The sequence below is a fragment of the Somniosus microcephalus genome, chromosome 3 (assembly GCF_052327205.1).
Source record: "Somniosus microcephalus isolate GS21.2 chromosome 3, FLI_Smic_1.0, whole genome shotgun sequence".
NCBI classification, from domain to species: Eukaryota; Metazoa; Chordata; class Chondrichthyes; order Squaliformes; family Somniosidae; genus Somniosus; species Somniosus microcephalus.
In genome coordinates, this window is record NC_140989.1 from 364123969 (window position 1) to 364141360 (window position 17392).

At 50.6% G+C, this 17392-nt stretch overlaps 1 protein-coding gene across 1 annotated transcript in view; it reads left to right on the forward strand.

The window, feature by feature from the left end:
* Positions 1-17392, forward strand: part of LOC147122387 (sterile alpha motif domain-containing protein 1-like) — a 138727-nt gene that overhangs the window by 85380 nt on the left and 35955 nt on the right. The window contains exon 4 of the mRNA XM_085978316.1: positions 9354-9620. Coding sequence (XP_085834442.1) covers positions 9354-9620 — 267 coding nt within the window. The remainder of the gene's footprint in view (positions 1-9353; positions 9621-17392) is intronic.

The window sequence follows — 17392 nt, forward strand, 5'->3', positions numbered from 1 at the left end:
TAGTCCAACAGTTTTATTTGAAATCACAAGCTTTCGGAGCGCTACTCCTTCGTCAGGTGAAGTGAAGAGTTGCATATAGGCACAGCATATATAGTCAGAGAATACTGCCAGATGATTACAGGTAATCTTTCTAACTGCCCTTTATCACACCTCGGCAGAGAGATAATCACAGCAATCAAAAGTGTGGATGGTGTCCAAACAGGTCAGTCAGGAAAACATTACATCAAAGAACAATGAGGTGGGGTCACAAGGGGTCAAATGTTGCAGATGCTGGGGCCTGTATGAAAAACAAAAAACAAACAGAAAACTATTTTTTTGCTGGAAATCACAGCAGGTCCGGCCGCATCTGTGTACAGAGAACAAGCCAACGACGACTCGAGTCTGGATGACTCTACGTCAGGTGGGGTTACATGTAGCGTGATATGAACCCAAGATCCCGGTTGAGGCTGTTCTCATGAGTGCGGAACTTGGCTATCAGTTTCTGCTCGGCGACTTTGCGTTGTCGTGTGTCTCGAAGGCCGCCTTGGAGAATGCTTACCCGAAGATCGGAGGCTGAATGTCCTTGACTGCTGAAGTGTTCCCCGACTGGGAGGGAACACTCCTGCCTGGTGATTGTTGCGCGGTGTCCGTTCATCCGTTGTCGCAGTGTCTGCATGGTTTCGCCGATGTACCATGCTCCGGGGCATCCTTTTCTGCAACGTATGAGGTAGACAACGTTGGCCGAGTCACATGAGTATGTACCATGTACCTGGTGGGTGGTGTCCTCACGTGTGATGGTGGTATCTGTGTTGATGATCTGGCATGTCTTGCAGAGGTTGCCGTGGCAGGGTTGTGTGGTGTCGTGGTCGTTGTTCTCCTGAAAGCTGGGTAATTTGCTGCGAACGATGGTCTGTTTGAGGTTAGGCGGCTGTTTGAAGGCGAATAGTGGAGGCGTGGGGATGGCCTTAGCGAGGTGTTCGTCGTCATCGATGACATGTTGAAGGCTGCGAAGAACATGGCGTAGTTTCTCCGCTCCGGGGAAGTACTGGACGACGAAGGGTACTCTGGTTGTGTCCCGTGTTTGTCTTCTGAGGAGGTCTATGCGATTTTTCGCTGTGGCCCGTTGGAACTGTCGATCGACGAGTCGAGCGTCATATTCCGTTCTTACGAGGGCGTTTTTCAGCGTCTGTAGGTGTCCATCGCGTTCCTCCTCGTCTGAGCAGATCCTGTGTATTCGCAGGGCTTGTCCATAGGGGATGGCTTCTTTAACGTGGTTAGGGTGGAAGCTGGAGAAGTGGAGCATCGTGAGGTTGTCCGTGGGCTTGCGGTAGAGTGAAGTGCTGAGGTGTCTGTCTTTGATGGAGATTCGTGTGTCCAAGAATGAAACCGATTCTGAGGAGTAGTCCATGGTGAGTTTGATGGTGGGATGGAACTTGTTGATGTTATCGTGTAGTCTTTTCAGTGATTCTTCGCCGTGGGTCCATAGGAAGAAAATGTCGTCGATATATCTGGTGTATAGTGTTGGTTGGAGGTCCTGTGCAGCGAAGAAGTCTTGCTCGAACTTGTGCATGAAGATGTTGGCGTATTGGGGTGCGAATTTGGTCCCCATGGCTGTTCCGTGTGTTTGGGTAAAGAACTGGTTGTCGAAGGTGAAGACGTTGTGGTCAAGGATGAAGCGGATGAGTTGTAGGATGGCGTCTGGAGATTGGCTGTTGTTGGTGTTGAGTACTGAGGCTGTCGCAGCGATGCCGTCATCGTGGGGGATACTGGTGTAGAGTGCCGAGACGTACATCGTGGTGAGGAGTGTTCCTGGTTCAACTGGTCCGTGGGTGCGGAGTTTCTGTAAGAAGTCTGTTCTGTCGCGACACTCAGAATCGGTTTCATTCTTGGACACACGAATCTCCATCAAAGACAGACACCTCAGCACTTCACTCTACCGCAAGCCCACGGACAACCTCACGATGCTCCACTTCTCCAGCTTCCACCCTAGCCACGTTAAAGAAGCCATCCCCTATGGACAAGCCCTGCGAATACACAGGATCTGCTCAGACGAGGAGGAACGCGATGGACACCTACAGACGCTGAAAGACGCCCTCGTAAGAACGGGATATGACGCTCGACTCGTCGATCGACAGTTCCAACGGGCCACAGCGAAAACTCGCATAGACCTCCTCAGAAGACAAACACGGGACACAACCAACAGAGTACCCTTCGTCGTCCAGTACTTCCCCGGAGCGGAGAAACTACGCCATGTTCTTCGCAGCCTTCAACATGTCATCGATGACGACGAACACCTCGCTATGGCCATCCCCACGCCTCCACTACTCGCCTTCAAACAGCCGCCTAACCTCAAACAGACCATCGTTCGCAGCAAATTACCCAGCTTTCAGGAGAACAACGACCACGACACCACACAACCCTGCCACAGCAACCTCTGCAAGACATGCCAGATCATCAACACAGATACCATCATCACACGTGAGGACACCACCCACCAGGTACATGGTACATACTCATGTGACTCGGCCAACGTTGTCTACCTCATACGTTGCAGGAAAGGATGCCCCGGAGCATGGTACATCGGCGAAACCATGCAGACACTGCGACAACGGATGAACGGACAACGCGCAACAATCGCCAGGCAAGAATGTTCCCTCCCAGTCGGGGAACACTTCAGCAGTCAAGGACATTCAGCCTCCGATCTTCGGGTAAGCATTCTCCAAGGCGGCCTTTGAGACACATGACAACGCAAAATCGTCGAGCAGAAACTGATAGCCAAGTTCCGCACCCATGAGGACGGCCTCAACTGGGATCTTGGGTTCATGTCACGCTACATGTAACCCCACCTGATGTAGAGTCATCCAGACTCGAGTCATCGTTGGCTTGTTCTCTCTACACAGATGCGGCCGGACCGGCTGTGATTTCCAGCAAAAAAAATAGTGTTCTGTTTGTTTTTTGTTTTTCATACAGACCCCAGCATCTGCAACATTTGACCCCTTGTGACCCCACCTCATTGTTCTTTGATGTAATGTTTTCCTGACTGACCTGTTTGGACACCATTCACACCTTTGATTGCTGTGATTATCTCTCTGCCGAGGTGTGATAAAGGGCAGTTAGAAAGATTACCTGTAATCATCTGGCAGTGTTCTCTGACTATATAAGCTGTGTTTTTATGCATCTCTCCACTTCACCTGACGAAGGAGCAGCACTCCGAAAGCTTGTGATTTCAAATAAAGCTGTTGGACTATAACCTGGTGTTGTGTGACTTCTTACATTTGTCCACCCCAGCCGAACACCGGCATCTCCACATCATTCATAAAAAGAGGCATAGAGTACAAAAGCAAGGAAATTATAATGAACCTTTATAAAACACTGGTTCAGCCTCAACTGGAGTATTGTGCCCAATTCTGGGCCCTGCACTTTAGGAAGGATGTGAAGGCCTTAGAGAAGGTGCAGAAAAGATTTGTAAGAATGGTTCCAGGGATGAGGGACTTCAGTTACGTGGATAGACTGGAGAAGTTGGGGTTGTTCTCCTTTAGAGCAGAGAAGGTTGAGAGGAGATTTGATAGAGGTTTTCCAAATCACGAGGGGTCTAGACAGAGTAGATAGAGAGAAACTGTTCCCCATTGGTGAGAACCAGAGGACACAGATTTAAGGTGATTGGCAGAAGAACCAAAGGCGACGTGAGGAAAAACTCTTACGCAGCGAGTGGTTAGGATCTGGAATTCACTGCCTGAAAGGGTGGTGGTGGCAGATTCAATCGTGGCTTTCAAAAGGGAATTGGATAAGTTCCTGGAGGAAAATTTTTTTCGGGCTACGGGGATAGGGCGGGGGAGTGGGACTGGCTGAAGTGGGACTGGCTGAAGTGCTCTTGCAGAGAGCCGGCTTGGGCTCGACGGGCCGAGTTGCCTCCTTCTGTGCTGTAACCATTCTCTGATTTAACGCATATGCAGCCTAATGCGGAAATCCTCAAGTTGTGGTCTTTCATTCACTGCTCCTCCACAGGCTATGCTGTGGACCCACCCACAGAGCCGGCAATCAGTGAGATCACTGATCGTGTGAAAACTTACCCTTTTCCGAGCAAATATCACTGTTAGAAACCCCATAAAAAGTCAGACCCATTCAAATGAGGTGTAACTGGGTTTTTAACGGCGATCTGAATAATAACTACTGATAAACAACCATTCTGGCATTGAAGAACGAATTTTATCGTGATGGAATGTCAAATTACTCCATTAAGTTAAAAATGATTAGATTATAAAATAAATTTAAAATGTTGTTAAAGTTTGCTCATGATGTTTCAGCTTCTACTTTAACCCAATGTGTATGTCCCAATCTTTATTTCACTCTGAATTTTCTAAGAAGTGGTTGATTATTAGTGCTTTCTATTTCCTGGTTCCCGATCTGCGAGAATGCTGCAATGTGATTGGCTGCTTAGACAGCATGCTGACGTCACAGCAGCTCGCACTATGGGATTCCCACTAAACTACGCTGATTTCAACTGCGCGTGGGAAAAGCCGAACTTCTCGCCACACCGATCGAGATCTTTGTGGGAAGCTTACTTCGGGGCCAGTGGCGAACGTCTTTGCTTCGCCGCTGGCCACAAATCACGGGCCAATGTAATTGTGAAGGGGGCTGAGGCCGCATTGCATGGCTGCATTATGTCTCACAAAGCCTTGAAGAAAAGCGATGCACTGACTGCCCAGTCTAGGATCAGACACGTTGTTCTATATTGGAACCCATCTTAAATCCATGTTTCCCCTGGCTGGAGTGTCTAAAACTAGGGGTCACAGTCTCTGGATAAGGGGTAGACCATTTAAGACTGAGATGAGGAGGAATTTCTTCACTCAGTGGGTTGTGAATCTTTGGAATTCTCTGCCCCAGAGGGCTGTGAATGCTGAGTCTTTGAGTATATTCAAGGCTGAGATAGATAGATTTTTGGACTCTAGGGGAATCCAGGGATATGGAGATCGGGCGGGAAAGTGGAGTTGAGGTTGATGATCAGCCATGATCTTATTGAATGGCGAAGCAGGCCCGAAGAGCCTTATGGCCTACTCCTGCTCTTATTTCTTATGTTCTTAACAAGAGTGACTTTGATCTGGATACCGATAAGCTCTGTATTTTTACCTATGAGTCTTATTACAAGGCAGTATTGTAATAATACTGACCTGCACCAGCAACACCAGTCCTGAGCTAATCCAGTCATCCAACTGACCGGTCCATTAGTGATTGTGAATCCTGAGATGATGAATGCCTGCGTCATGCTGTCCTATTTTACATGTTATTTGCATACAGCAGCAACTTCTGTATCCTGAAGTTGTCAGGGTATATCTGGGAAAAAATTCCTTTGGGTCGGGCTCAGGACGCATCAGAGGTGACCTTTATAAGGGAGGAAGCAGGATCACCCATCGAAAGAAAGTCCCCAGGCCCTGCCTCATGGGATTGGTAGTTTTGTCCTAATTCTGAATTGTGTAATTCAGCACACTTCTGCGAAATGCGGTTTCCTAGAACTTGGCGAGTTGATGTGATTGAGATCCTCAAAATATTAACAGGAATAGTCTTGAGGATAAGGGGTAAGCCATTTAGGACTGAGATGAGGAGGAATTTCTTCACCCAGAGAGTGGTGAACCTGTGGAATTCTCTACCACAGAAGGCAGTAGAGGCCAATTCATTAAATATATTCAAGAAGGAGTTGGATATATTTCTTAAGGCTAAAGGGATCAAGGGATATGGGGAGAAAGCAGGGACAGGGTGCTGAGTTTGGATGATCAGCCATGATCGCATTGAATGGCGGAGCAGACTCGAGGGGCCGAATGGCCTACTCCTGCTCCTATCTTCTATGTTTCTATGAACCCATTGCGGTGTGCCTCTTCAAGGCCAGGCCGTTGCTCGATGTGAACAGTAAGGAGACTGAGATAGCACAGATAAGAGAGAAGCGGCAAGTGGCCAGGTTTCCTACTCTTCGATCACCCTCTGTTCTTTGGCATTAAGGTCTGGGAGATATCTGTCCCCCTTGTGTACAGTTGAAATTATGGAATATGGGAGGAAATAACTTTATTCTAAAGACATGCTGATGCTTGATGGCGATCTTGCGATTTGTTCAGGGGCTGTAATAATGTTAAGGTGTCACAATGACTCTCAGGTTTCGAAACAGCTTCTACCCCCAGGCCATAAGACTCATGAACGAATAATTTATTATTATTTATTACTGTATTTCTATTATTTTTATCATTGTTATGCCATATTTATTCCAATGTTGGGAGGACTCGTAAAAAATCAACATTTCATTGTGTAGTACACACGTCTGCTGCATATATGACAAATAAAATTGAATTGGATTGAATTGAAGTAGTCAAATTGTGTATATTGGAAAAGTTTCCCTGTGTTGGGCCACTACTGATGCATTCTTAGGTGTGGTGTGAGTTAGGGAGGTTTCCAATAAGCTGTCAGAACACGTCCTGTGTGTGTCTGGGGCGAGGAAAGGCAGAAAATATAAAAGTTGAGCAAACTTTAGGAATAAAATGTGAAGAATTTTTTTTTTTAACGGGAAAATGGAGGAACATGTTTCATATTTAAAAAAAAAAAAAAAAATCAAATCTCAACTCTTTTTTGGATCCCTGGCCATATACAGTATGTGACCAAAGATAATTCTAGGACATGTTGGGGCTCATTCAACAAAGGCGCCTTCTTGCTCCGAGTGTTCTGTGCCACCCTGGGGAGGGGGCGGGAGAGGGAAGGATCAAACCCTTGTGCCGGGTGAGGGCAGGGGCGGGAATGGAAGCTTTCCTCCATGAACATGGGAGTAATTGAGGAGAGAGCACACCAGTACTCCCAATTAGGCGTCTGTTGTGACCGTGGAACGGCATTGGGTCTCGGTGGAAATGGACCAGGAAAGCAGAAAATTAGCCAGGGTTGCGGCTCCCGAATGCTAATCCGGATAGCCCTGTTGGAAAGTGTGTACGTGTGTGGATATCTGGAGACGGTAGGTTTGACTCCGCTGTTATGCTTTCCCTGGCCAAATAGCTAGCTGACTTTTACTGCCTAGACTCATGCTTAAAGAATGACCCCTTGGGTGCAACCCAAGAAAATGCCCAGCGCCCGTGGAACTATACCCCGATGTGAGTTAGTGCTTTCAGGAGAGGACTGGGAAGGAAAGCAGGAATTCCTGATTTGATAGTGCAGCGGCTGATGTTTTGTTTTTCGTGTAGCTCTCCATGTTTTACGCTGGTCTGCAAATTATTACTCCTCGTGCAAACGTTACTTGTTGTCATAGCAAAGAGTGCTGCAGCATTGCCTTCCTTCAAAGGCAACGCTTGTATGGAAAGCTATACCCTGTGTCGTAAGTATCGGGAGAGTGCGATACCGTGTGTGGTCTGCACAGTTGATTAGTTTTACAGTCTGGATGTGAGCAGTGATTTTAATGAGGTGTGTTTGAGCAGAACACCTGTGAGGATTGCTCCAGCAAAGAGAGAAGCAGCAAGACCACAGGCTCATTACTGCACTCGCAGACTACAGGGTATTACCATGTGGCTCGTGCAGACAGTCTGTCAACCTCCTTTGTTGATGTCTCTGATTAAAAAAGCTGCCTGTAACTGGGTTGGAATTCAGAGCAGCGAGTGCCCAGCATCTACTCCTATATAATGAGTAGACCAAGCTCATTTACCTGTCGCTGAGTGCTAGAAATCGAATTCTCTTTTAATATCTCTCTCTCTCTCTCTCTCTCTTGCTGCTTTTCGCTCTCTCTCTCTCGCTCTGTGTCTGTCTGGCTGCCTCTCGCTCTGTGTCTGTCTGGCTGCCTCTCGCTCTGTGTCTGTCTGGCTGCCTCTCGCTCTGTGTCTGTCTGGCTGCCTCTCGCTCTGTGTCTGTCTGGCTGCCTCTCGCTCTGTGTCTGTCTGGCTGCCTCTCGCTCTGTGTCTGTCTGGCTGCCGCTCGCTCTGTCTCTGTCTGGCTGCCGCTCGCTCTGTCTGTCTCTGGCTGCCGCTGTCTCTGTCTGGCTGCCGTTGCTCTGTCTGTCTGGCTGCCTCTCGCTCTGTCTGTCTGGCTGCCTCTCGCTCTGTGTCTGTCTGGCTGCCCCTCGCTCTGTGTCTGTCTGGCTGCCGCTCGCTCTGTGTCTGTCTGGCTGCCGCTCGCTCTGTCTCTGTCTGGCTGCCGCTCGCTCTGTCTGTCTCTGGCTGCCGCTGTCTCTGTCTGGCTGCCGTTGCTCTGTCTGTCTGGCTGCCTCTCGCTCTGTGTCTGTCTGGCTGCCGCTCGCTCTGTGTGTCTGGCTGCTGCTCTCTCTGTCTCTGTCTGGCTGCCGCTCGCTCTGTCTCTGCCTGGCTGCCGCTCTCTCTCTGTCTCGCTCTCTCTCTGTCTCGCTCTCTCTCTGTCTCGCTCTCTCTCTGTCTCGCTCTCTCTCTGGCTCTCTCTCTCTCGCTCTCTCTCTCTCTCTCTCTCTCTCGCGCTCCCTCTCTCGCGCTCCCTCTCTCGCGCTCCCTCTCTCGCGCTCCCTCTCTCGCGCTCCCTCTCTCGCGCTCCCTCTCTCGCGCTCCCTCTCTCGCGCGCTCTCTCTCGCGCGCTCTCTCTCTCTCTCTCGCTCGCTCTCGCTCTCGCTCGCGCTTTAAACAGTCGTTGACCCTCGTTGGGTACATTCAGTATTAAATTAAACAGTCGCTGGGTACATTCGGTATTGATTTAAACATTTTTAGAGTATATATGCTATGGGTGTGCTCGTTAGTCACTCACTGTTCCTCAGGTTGTGACATGTTGTTACATATTGGGCACCAAGATACGGTCTGTCTCCTTCTCCCAGGACTATTCTTAATTTTGACAGGCCATCCAATTCTTTGAAATCTGGGGTTGAAATCTGTCTCTCTCTGTCTCTCTGTCTCTCTCTCTCTCTGTCTCTCTCTCTCTGTCTCTCTCTGTCTGTCTCTCTCTCTCTGTCTGTCTCTCTCTCTCTGTCTGTCTCTCTCTCTCTGTCTGTCTCTCTCTCTCTGTCTCTGTCTCTCTCTCTGTCGCTCTGTCTCTCTGTCGCTCGCTCTCTGTCGCTCGCTCGCTTAGTTGACAGCATCTGGACAAATTCTGTGTGTTATAACTACACTATGTTGATATGATATTATATTTCATATGCAGGCGTGGAAGGACAAGTTAGTTGTTGGATTTTTTTTATTACTGAATCGCATGATTTAATTTAGAGGCTTGATTGGCTTCAGAAATTCCAATGCTTCAATTTAGATTTTTTTAATTTAATTTTCTCTGCAGTCTTTGCCGCTGCCATTGATTTCAGATTAAAAGGTGATGCTTGACTTTGTTTAATTTGACAGATCCGTGTGTTCGGTGGTTTGGGGTCTAATTAATGCTAAGTGATCCAAGAGGAGAGGTAAAATCACTGGCAGCTGGTTATAGAAAAGTGCAGCATGGCTTTGTATCCTGTGTCAGTATTACATGGCTACAAGTGAAGCTCGCTGGACATGTAGGTCACAGAAATATAACTGCTAACTGGTTGAGATTTCCCTCAGATCAGTGGCTGTATGGGGAGTGTGTGGCAAGCCCTGGGGAAGAAGCTGCAGAAAGGATGTTACTCGTTCGACTCTCCTCTCCTGATCCTGCCCTGAAAAATGACACAGCCAAGGAGGAAGCTATTCCTGAGCAGAGAGCAGCAGGTAATGGGAACAGTCTGTAGGTTTCGTGCTGCAATTAGTGTCCAGGGACAAGCAGCAACCCCTTTTGTGCTGAGACGAGGTTCTCGTGGTTCTTGTGTTAATGACTGGCTCCTCGCTGAGGCAGCTTCAGAATAAATCGAAGAAGTGAACTGTAGGTTGTAAAATAAACAGTGCTTGGAGTGATGCAGCACAGCCTGTGCCAGCTCTTTCAGTGTTTTTCCTTCTAGTATTTATCCAGTTCCCTTTTGAAAGTTACTATTGAATCTGCTTCCACTGCCCTTTCAGGCAGTGCATTCCAGATCATTAAACTGATGCACTGTGATTTCTTTTTTCCTCATGTCGCCTCTGGTTCTTTTGCCAATTCCCTTCAATCTGTGTCCTCTGGTTACCGACCCTCCTGCCACTGGACACAGTTTCCCCTTATCTACTCTTATCAAAACCCTTCATGATTTTGGACACCGCTATCAAATCTCCCCATAACCTTCTCTGCTCTAGGGAGAACAACCCCAGCTTCTCCAGTCTAGCCACGTAACTGAAGTCGCTGATCCCTGGAATCATTGTGGTAAATCTCCTCTGCACCCTCCCCCCCCCCCCCGCAAGGCCTTGGCTTCCTTCCCCAAGTGGTACTGCCTAGAATTGGCCACAATACTCCATCGAGGGCCTAAGCAGCAATGTTCCCTTTAAGCAGCACGGCGCTCTTGAGCTCCCGCGCAGCCGGCTCACCGGCATTTAAATGGGAAAAAGCGCTCGTGTGGTATTATGAATGGGCTGCGCGGCGCCTTAAAGGGGCCATGCACCAAAAAAAAATGCATTAAAGGGAACATTGCTAACCAGTGTTTTATAAATGTTCTGCATAGCTTCCTGGTACAACGGAGGATTTCATCTGATCTTGAAAATGTTTCTTGAACTTTTTGTGTAATATTAGGTGTGCTGGTTTTACCCGACATTGGTTTTGGCTGGTTTTTGTAATTGGTCTGCTGGTTTCACTGAGTTCCTGTGCGACATCTGATGTGCAAAACTCTTACTCTGTCATCTCTAGGAGTGCAGTAATGCTGCCACTCTAGCGCCGTTGCAAAACAACTTAGCAATGCAGATGTGACAGTAGACAGTATAACTGCAGTCGGGTTCAGTTCTGATTCTGGAGCCCAACACTGTGAGACCCCCCCCCCTGGGGAAGACAGTTTGATACTGCACGGGGTGTAATTCCAGTGCAGTGTCGAGACCGCTTTCAGATGAGACATTGAACCGAGGCTCCGTCTGCGCTCTCAGGTGGATATAAAAAGATCCCATGGCACTCTTTCACAGCAGAGCAGGGGAGTTCTCCCTGGTGATGCTCGGGACCGCCTGGGCATTGTATAAAAGCACGGTGGGTTTTTTGAATATTTTTAGAAACTGGAATGTTTGTCCTTGCACCCACAAACCATTTAAAATTTGCCAGACGGAAACTGAGCCGAGTGTGTGACCACACGTGTGCCTGGTGTATGAGTGTCGTCCTGTTGCTGCTGAGAATCACAAATTATGACTGTTGGCATCAGTCTGATAGCTCTGCGTTATCACCGGTTGAGTGATTTGGCATCATGTCCCGGAAAAATCATAGCAAACCAGGACTACAGTTAAAACACATTGGCCTAGAAATTCAGTATCGCCACGTTTGGGGTGCTACAGCTGGGTGTTCGCTAAATTTAGCACCCGGCGCAACTTAGCGCCACCTTCGCCGAAATTGAGTTGCATCGCCCCAAGAGGTTGCTGCTGCGCTAAAGCAGGCATGCACAACTATCATAAGGCGCTAAGCCGGTGAGCCGAGGCGCTACCACCGAGGGCGGGCACAGTGCAGGTGCGGCGAGTTATCGATTGCAGGCAGACACACTGGTGCTGGTCTGCTCTTAAAGGGGGAGGGTCGATTTGGTTTGCAGCCACGCCCTGCACACTGGAGCCCTGAATCTAGGCCTGGACAGACCTGCTTCGACAACGCTACGCCCACGACCATGGAGAAGGCTAGGGAGCGAGCGCAGCGCTTCAGTGAGGGTGCCCTGAAGGTTCTGGTTGGCGCAGTGGAGCGCAGGCGACCTATCCTCTTTCCTGACAGTGGCAGGAGGCCGCTGCCCAGCGAATATAGAAAAGCTTGGAGGGAGGTGGCACACACAGTGACCTCCAGCAGCATGGTCCCCAGGACACCAACGCAACGTAGAAAGAAGTTCAACGACCTCACTCGGGTTGTCAGGGTGAGTACCCTTTCCAGTATCCTCTTCATCCCTGCATGTGCACCTCACTTTATGGCCAAAGGGTCCTGAAAGCCCCAATGGCCAGCCCTCATCCAACACCTATGGGAATCTCATGAAAATCACATGCACATTCACCACTTTACACACTGTCAGGGCTATTTGACCATGGGAGGCAGTGCAGGCAAGATGAGGGCTTGACACTGTCTGGGCTATTCGACCATGGGAGGCAGTGCAGGCAAGATCAGGGCATCACACTGTCAGGGCTATTCGACCATGGGAGGCAGTGCAGGCAAGATGAGGGCTATTCGACCATGGGAGGCAGTGCAGGCAAGATCAGGGCTTCACGCTGTAAGGGCTATTCGACCATGGGAGGCAGTGCAGGCAAGATGAGGGCTTGACACTGTCAGGGCTATTCGACCATGGGAGGCAGTGCCGGCAAGATCAGGGCTTCACACTGTACTCCGAGCCCGTCCTTTCTCTTGCAGGGCAAGCTGGCCCACAATAGGAAGCAGCAGCAACGGACCGGGGGAGGCCATGCTGAACTTGGAGCTCAGCGACCTGGAGCAGCGAGTGGAGCGGATCATGGCAGGCCGGCTGATTGGCCCCGTCGCCACTGGAGATGCCGACCCCGTTCTGGACAGCAATGGTAAGGTCATCACCTTTTTGACCTCTCTCTTTCCACTTGTGCCTCACACCAGCATCCTTTGCCACTCTCGAACCAATGCAGTGCATTGCAGCACTCATGCCTCCCTCGCTGCCGCCCTGTCCTCACTCTAAAGCAACTCTTGTGCCTCCCTGTTTTCAGATGCTGATTCGCCAGGTGAGGAGGCGGGCCCTCAAGCTGGCACTGTGAGTGAATCGGAAGGCGAGGAAGAGGAAGCCGGAACATCAGTGCCACCCTCAGCCGAGGCAGCCCATGGCCATGATGCGGATACGTCTTCCCTGGAGGGGAGCAGGTGGGAAGGGTCTGAGGAGGGTGAAGCTCCGGGGCCCACCCAGCGTGCTGCAGCAACGCGGGGGGGTAGGGAAGCTCGGCGGCCTTTTCCCCGGAGGGTGAGTGCAGCCTCCAGTCCTGCTACAGTGAGCGCAGAGGAGGTGCGGCTCCTTGGTGAAATGGGCGCCCAGGCTGAGCGCAGGCATATTGAGCTCATGGCTGCAGTGGCAAGGATGCCTGACTCCAGAGTCACTGGCAAGGAGTGTACAGGAATTCGGGGCAGCACAGGCCAGGAGTCAGCAGGATGTTGCTGCATCACAGGCCAGGAGTCTGCAGGACTTCGGGGCAGCACAGGACAGGAGTCAGCAGGACGTCGCTGCATCACACGCGGCTTCCAGCCAAGTGCTTAGTCGTGCCGTGCAGTCACTGGCTGGTCTGATGCAGACACAGATCAGGGCCACACGAGCACTAACTGCTGCCACCCTCGCTGGATCGGCCAGGAATCGCCGGGGCCCTCGCCGCGCCACAGCAGCCCAGCAGTCTGTGCTTCAGCAGATTGCTGCGCATGCTGCAGTGCTGGCCCGTGCGAGTGCCAGTGTCTCGTCCGACCAGGGAGTGCCTGTGCTATGTCAGGTTGGCAGCATTCCTGTCACTCCTCCACTGCAGCTGCCACCACCCGTAGGACAGACTGCTGCCGCCCAAGCAGAGTTGAAGCAGTCAGCAGCCGGGCCCTCCAGGCCCAGAGCTGGTCCAGGCCGTCCCCCAAGGGCATCTGCCGACTCACTATCTGACCCTCAGCAGCCTTCCCCCAGCCTTGCTGCAGCCACTGGGGTCCCATTGCGGAGGAGCTGCAGGGTGGGAAGGGGCCAATCTCGTAAGCGAGGCAGATCACCCTCGCAGGCCAAAAAGTAGGAGGTGTGGCAAAATGTTGTGTTTTGTATTTTGTGGTAAACCACTGTTAACCTGTACATGCCTGTGTGGTAAACCACTGTTAACCCTGTACAAGTCCAGGCATGTCTCAGCCCCTGGCTCCACCCCTAAGCCCGGGTATAAAGGTGACTCACCACCCTTCCCCCGGGAGCTCTTAGGATGGATTCACTAGCAGAGGCATGCTCTAGTTCTTAGTCAATAAAAGCCTACTTCATTTAAGTCCATCTCGTAGTTTTTGGTATTGTTGATAGCGCATCATTTTTCTGAAGGCCGAGGATGTTGTGTTTGTTTTTCTGAAGGCCGAGGATGTTGTGTTTGTTTTTCTGAAGGCCGAGGATGTTGTGTTTGTTTTTCTGAAGGCCGAGGATGTTGTGTTTATTTTTCTGAAGGCCGAGGATGTTGTGTTTGTTTTTCTGAAGGCCGACGATGTTGTTTTAGTTTTTTATGAAGGCCGAGGATCATGGTCATTTTTGTTTTACTGTTTATTGTCTCCAGGTTGTGAGAGCCAGTTATGTGTCTGACTGTTTTTTGGGGGGTTTCTCTGTATTTGTTTGTCATGCGGGAAGGGCCCAGAGTTTGTTAAATAAAAAATTGTCTTTATTCAGATTGTGCATGTTTGCACATTGAACTATTTGTTGCCTTGACCGCCTCGGTTTGCGGAGCGGCTCCATTCATGTTCTTTCAATGGCACAAGCCATTCCCTGAGAGGGGGCCTAGAACCGACTTGCAATAAGCTGCCGACGGACGGCCCTTGCACTTTGTGCCTCCCTCCCGTCTTGGTGCTCCTCCTCCTCCTCTGCTGGTGCTCCAATGTCTGCTGGCAGTGGCTGAGTCCTGAGGATAGCCAGGTTATGCAGCATACTACAACAAAGTGGGAGACTCGCTCAGGCGAGTACTGAAGGGCTCCCCGGAATGGTCCAGACAGCGGAACCGTTGCTTTAGCACACCGATTGTGTGCTCAGTGATGTTCCTGGTCGCTTGATGGCTGTCATTGTATCGTTCTTCAGCAGGGGTGGTGGGCGCACGGAGCGGGGTCATCAGCCAGGTGCACAAAGGATAGCCTTTGTTCCCGAGAAGCCATCCTCGTGGGTGAGCCGGGGCTTCGAAAATGTCTGCCACTGAAGTCTGGCGCAGGATGAAGGCATCGTGGCTGCTGCCTGGAAAGCGGGCATTGACAGCTAGTATGAGCTGCCTGTGGTCACACCAACTGCACGTTCAGCAAATGGTACCCCTTCCGGTTGCGGTAATCCTTGGCATTCTCTAGAGGCGCCCGCAAAGCCACATGCGTGCAGTCAATGGCGCCCTGGACCATGGGGAAGCCCGCTATTCTTGCAAATCCCATTGCACGCTCTTGCTGCTTGTCCAGGGTCATGGGGAAGGAAATGTACTGACGTCTCCTTCTGAAGAGGGCATCCGTGACCTGGTGGATGCAGCAATGCACCGCGAACTGGGAGACATTGGCTATGTCCCCAGTAGCGGATTGGAAGGAGCCAGTGGCATAGAAGTTGAGAGCCACCGGGGGCAGCACGGTGGCATAGTGGTTAGCACTGTTGCCTCACAGCGCCAGAGACCCGGGTTCGAATCTGGCCTCGGGCGACTGTCTGTGTGGAGTTTGCACATTCTCCCCGTGTTTGCGTGGGTTTTCTCCGGGTGCTCCGGTTTCCTCCCACAGTCCAAAGATGTGCGGGTTAGGTTGATTGGCTATGATAAATTGACCCTTAGTGTTAGGGGGATTAAATACGTGGGGTTACAGGGATAGGGTGGGATATGTGTTGGTGTAGGGGTTACGGGGATCGGGTGGGATATGTGTCGGTGCAGGCTCGATGGGCCGAAATGGCCTCTATCTGCACTGTGGGGTTTCTGTGATTCTGTCACCTTCACTGCCACCGACAGACGTCCTGCTCCTCAGCTAAGGCTGCAGATCTCTCTGAAGCAGGTGGCAGATCTCAGTGACCACCTCCCTTCTGAATCGAAGCCTCCGAATGCACTGCTGCTCAGACATGTTGAGGTAGGAGAAGTGCTGGCGGTATACCCTGGGAGGGTAAGGCCTCCTGTGCCGACGCCTGCTGGCCCTTCTCCGTCTGGCCATGGTTGGCACTCTCTCTCGGCGTCTTTGAGCCCTTTCAATGCAATGCAGAAATCCAACGTTTCCACCCATTGCAGCCCCCATTATATGTGGCCACTCAAGGCTATGGCACTGAAAAATCAATCCAACTGCAAAGCTCTGGCCTGAAGCCAGAAGTACCTGTGCGAGCGCTGAGTCAAAGCAGAAAGCTCTCTCTCCCTTTGTCTCTTTCCAAATCTGTCACTCACACAGGAGTGGTTCAAAATGGCTACCACAAAGAATGCAGGAAGAGTCCCCTTTAAATAGCGCCCCCCCAGCCCCACAGCGACTGGGAACCGTTCCACTCTACCAGTCGCTGGGCGCGCCAGGCGGAAAGAAGGGGGGCACCACTGAAGTTCCGGTTCGGGGCACACCAAGGGCGTTGCACCATGAAATGACGTCAGGATCTGCGCGCGCAGCTGAGCGGGCGTTGCGGTTTTGCGCCGCCGCTAAATCTTCACTCAAGTTCGCGAGAGGCGCAGATCGCGCCGCGCCCAGGCGCTAGCCGCTTCGCGCCCCACTTATCGCTCCCTTAAGGCGCTAGCGGCTGGCGCTACCAACTGAATTTCTAGGCCATTGTTTCTTGTAGCTGTTTAATGTTATAAATAGGATATTTTGTTGGGGATCTAGTGTACATTCTAGGCTGACACTGCAGTGCTGAGGGAGTGCTGCACTGCCAGAGATCCCGTCTTTCAGATAAGACGTTAAACCACGGCCCCGTCTGCCCCCTCAGGTGGACGTAAAAGATCCCGTGGCACTATTTCAAAGAAGAGCAGGGGAATTCTCCCCGGTATCCTGCCCAATATTTATTCCTCAACCAACATCACTAAAACAGATTATCTGGTCATTATCACATTGCTGTTTGGGGGAGCTTGCTGTGCGCAAATTGGCTGCCACGTTTTTCTACAATACAACAGTGACTCCACTTCAAAAAGTACTTCATTGGCTGTAAAGCGCTTTTGGATGTCCTGTCGTAAAAGGTGCTATAGAAATCCATGTCTTTGCTTTCCTTTCTCTTCTTGCTTTCTGAGGAGAAAGTTAACCAGGGATCGTGTTTCTGATCACTTTCGAGTGACTTATGTTACAATCTATATGCGTGCAGGGACAACTGGTTCAGCCTCGGCTTTGTTGGCCTGACAGTGGAATATCCTGCCTGGGCGCTTCACATGGAGACTCGCCAATTGGGCATGTTACTCGAGGGCTGCTTGTGCTTACGGAATGATACCACATCGCAGCCGAGCTCGGAGTGAATGTTTTCAGGAGTGGAGGAAGAGGAGGAGAAAATTGGCCAATTACAGTGGAGGGTAGAAAAAACCTGCAATAAACCACGTTTGGACACGTCGTGCTCCTGCTACAACTTCTACCACTAGACTTTTTTTTGTCGAGACTTGGGCCTTTCTTTAGGCTATAGGGAATGTCTGACCAGCAAGGCCCTAATTCACTACAGATTTGATTTTATTGCTTACATTTTGTTCTCCTTTGCGAGTGTGAGGCTTGTGTTGCCATGGTTGCAGCACATGTATCCACATTGCTGCACTTTGCATTATATGTGGCACAGTTTGACAAACGATGGGTGGCTTGT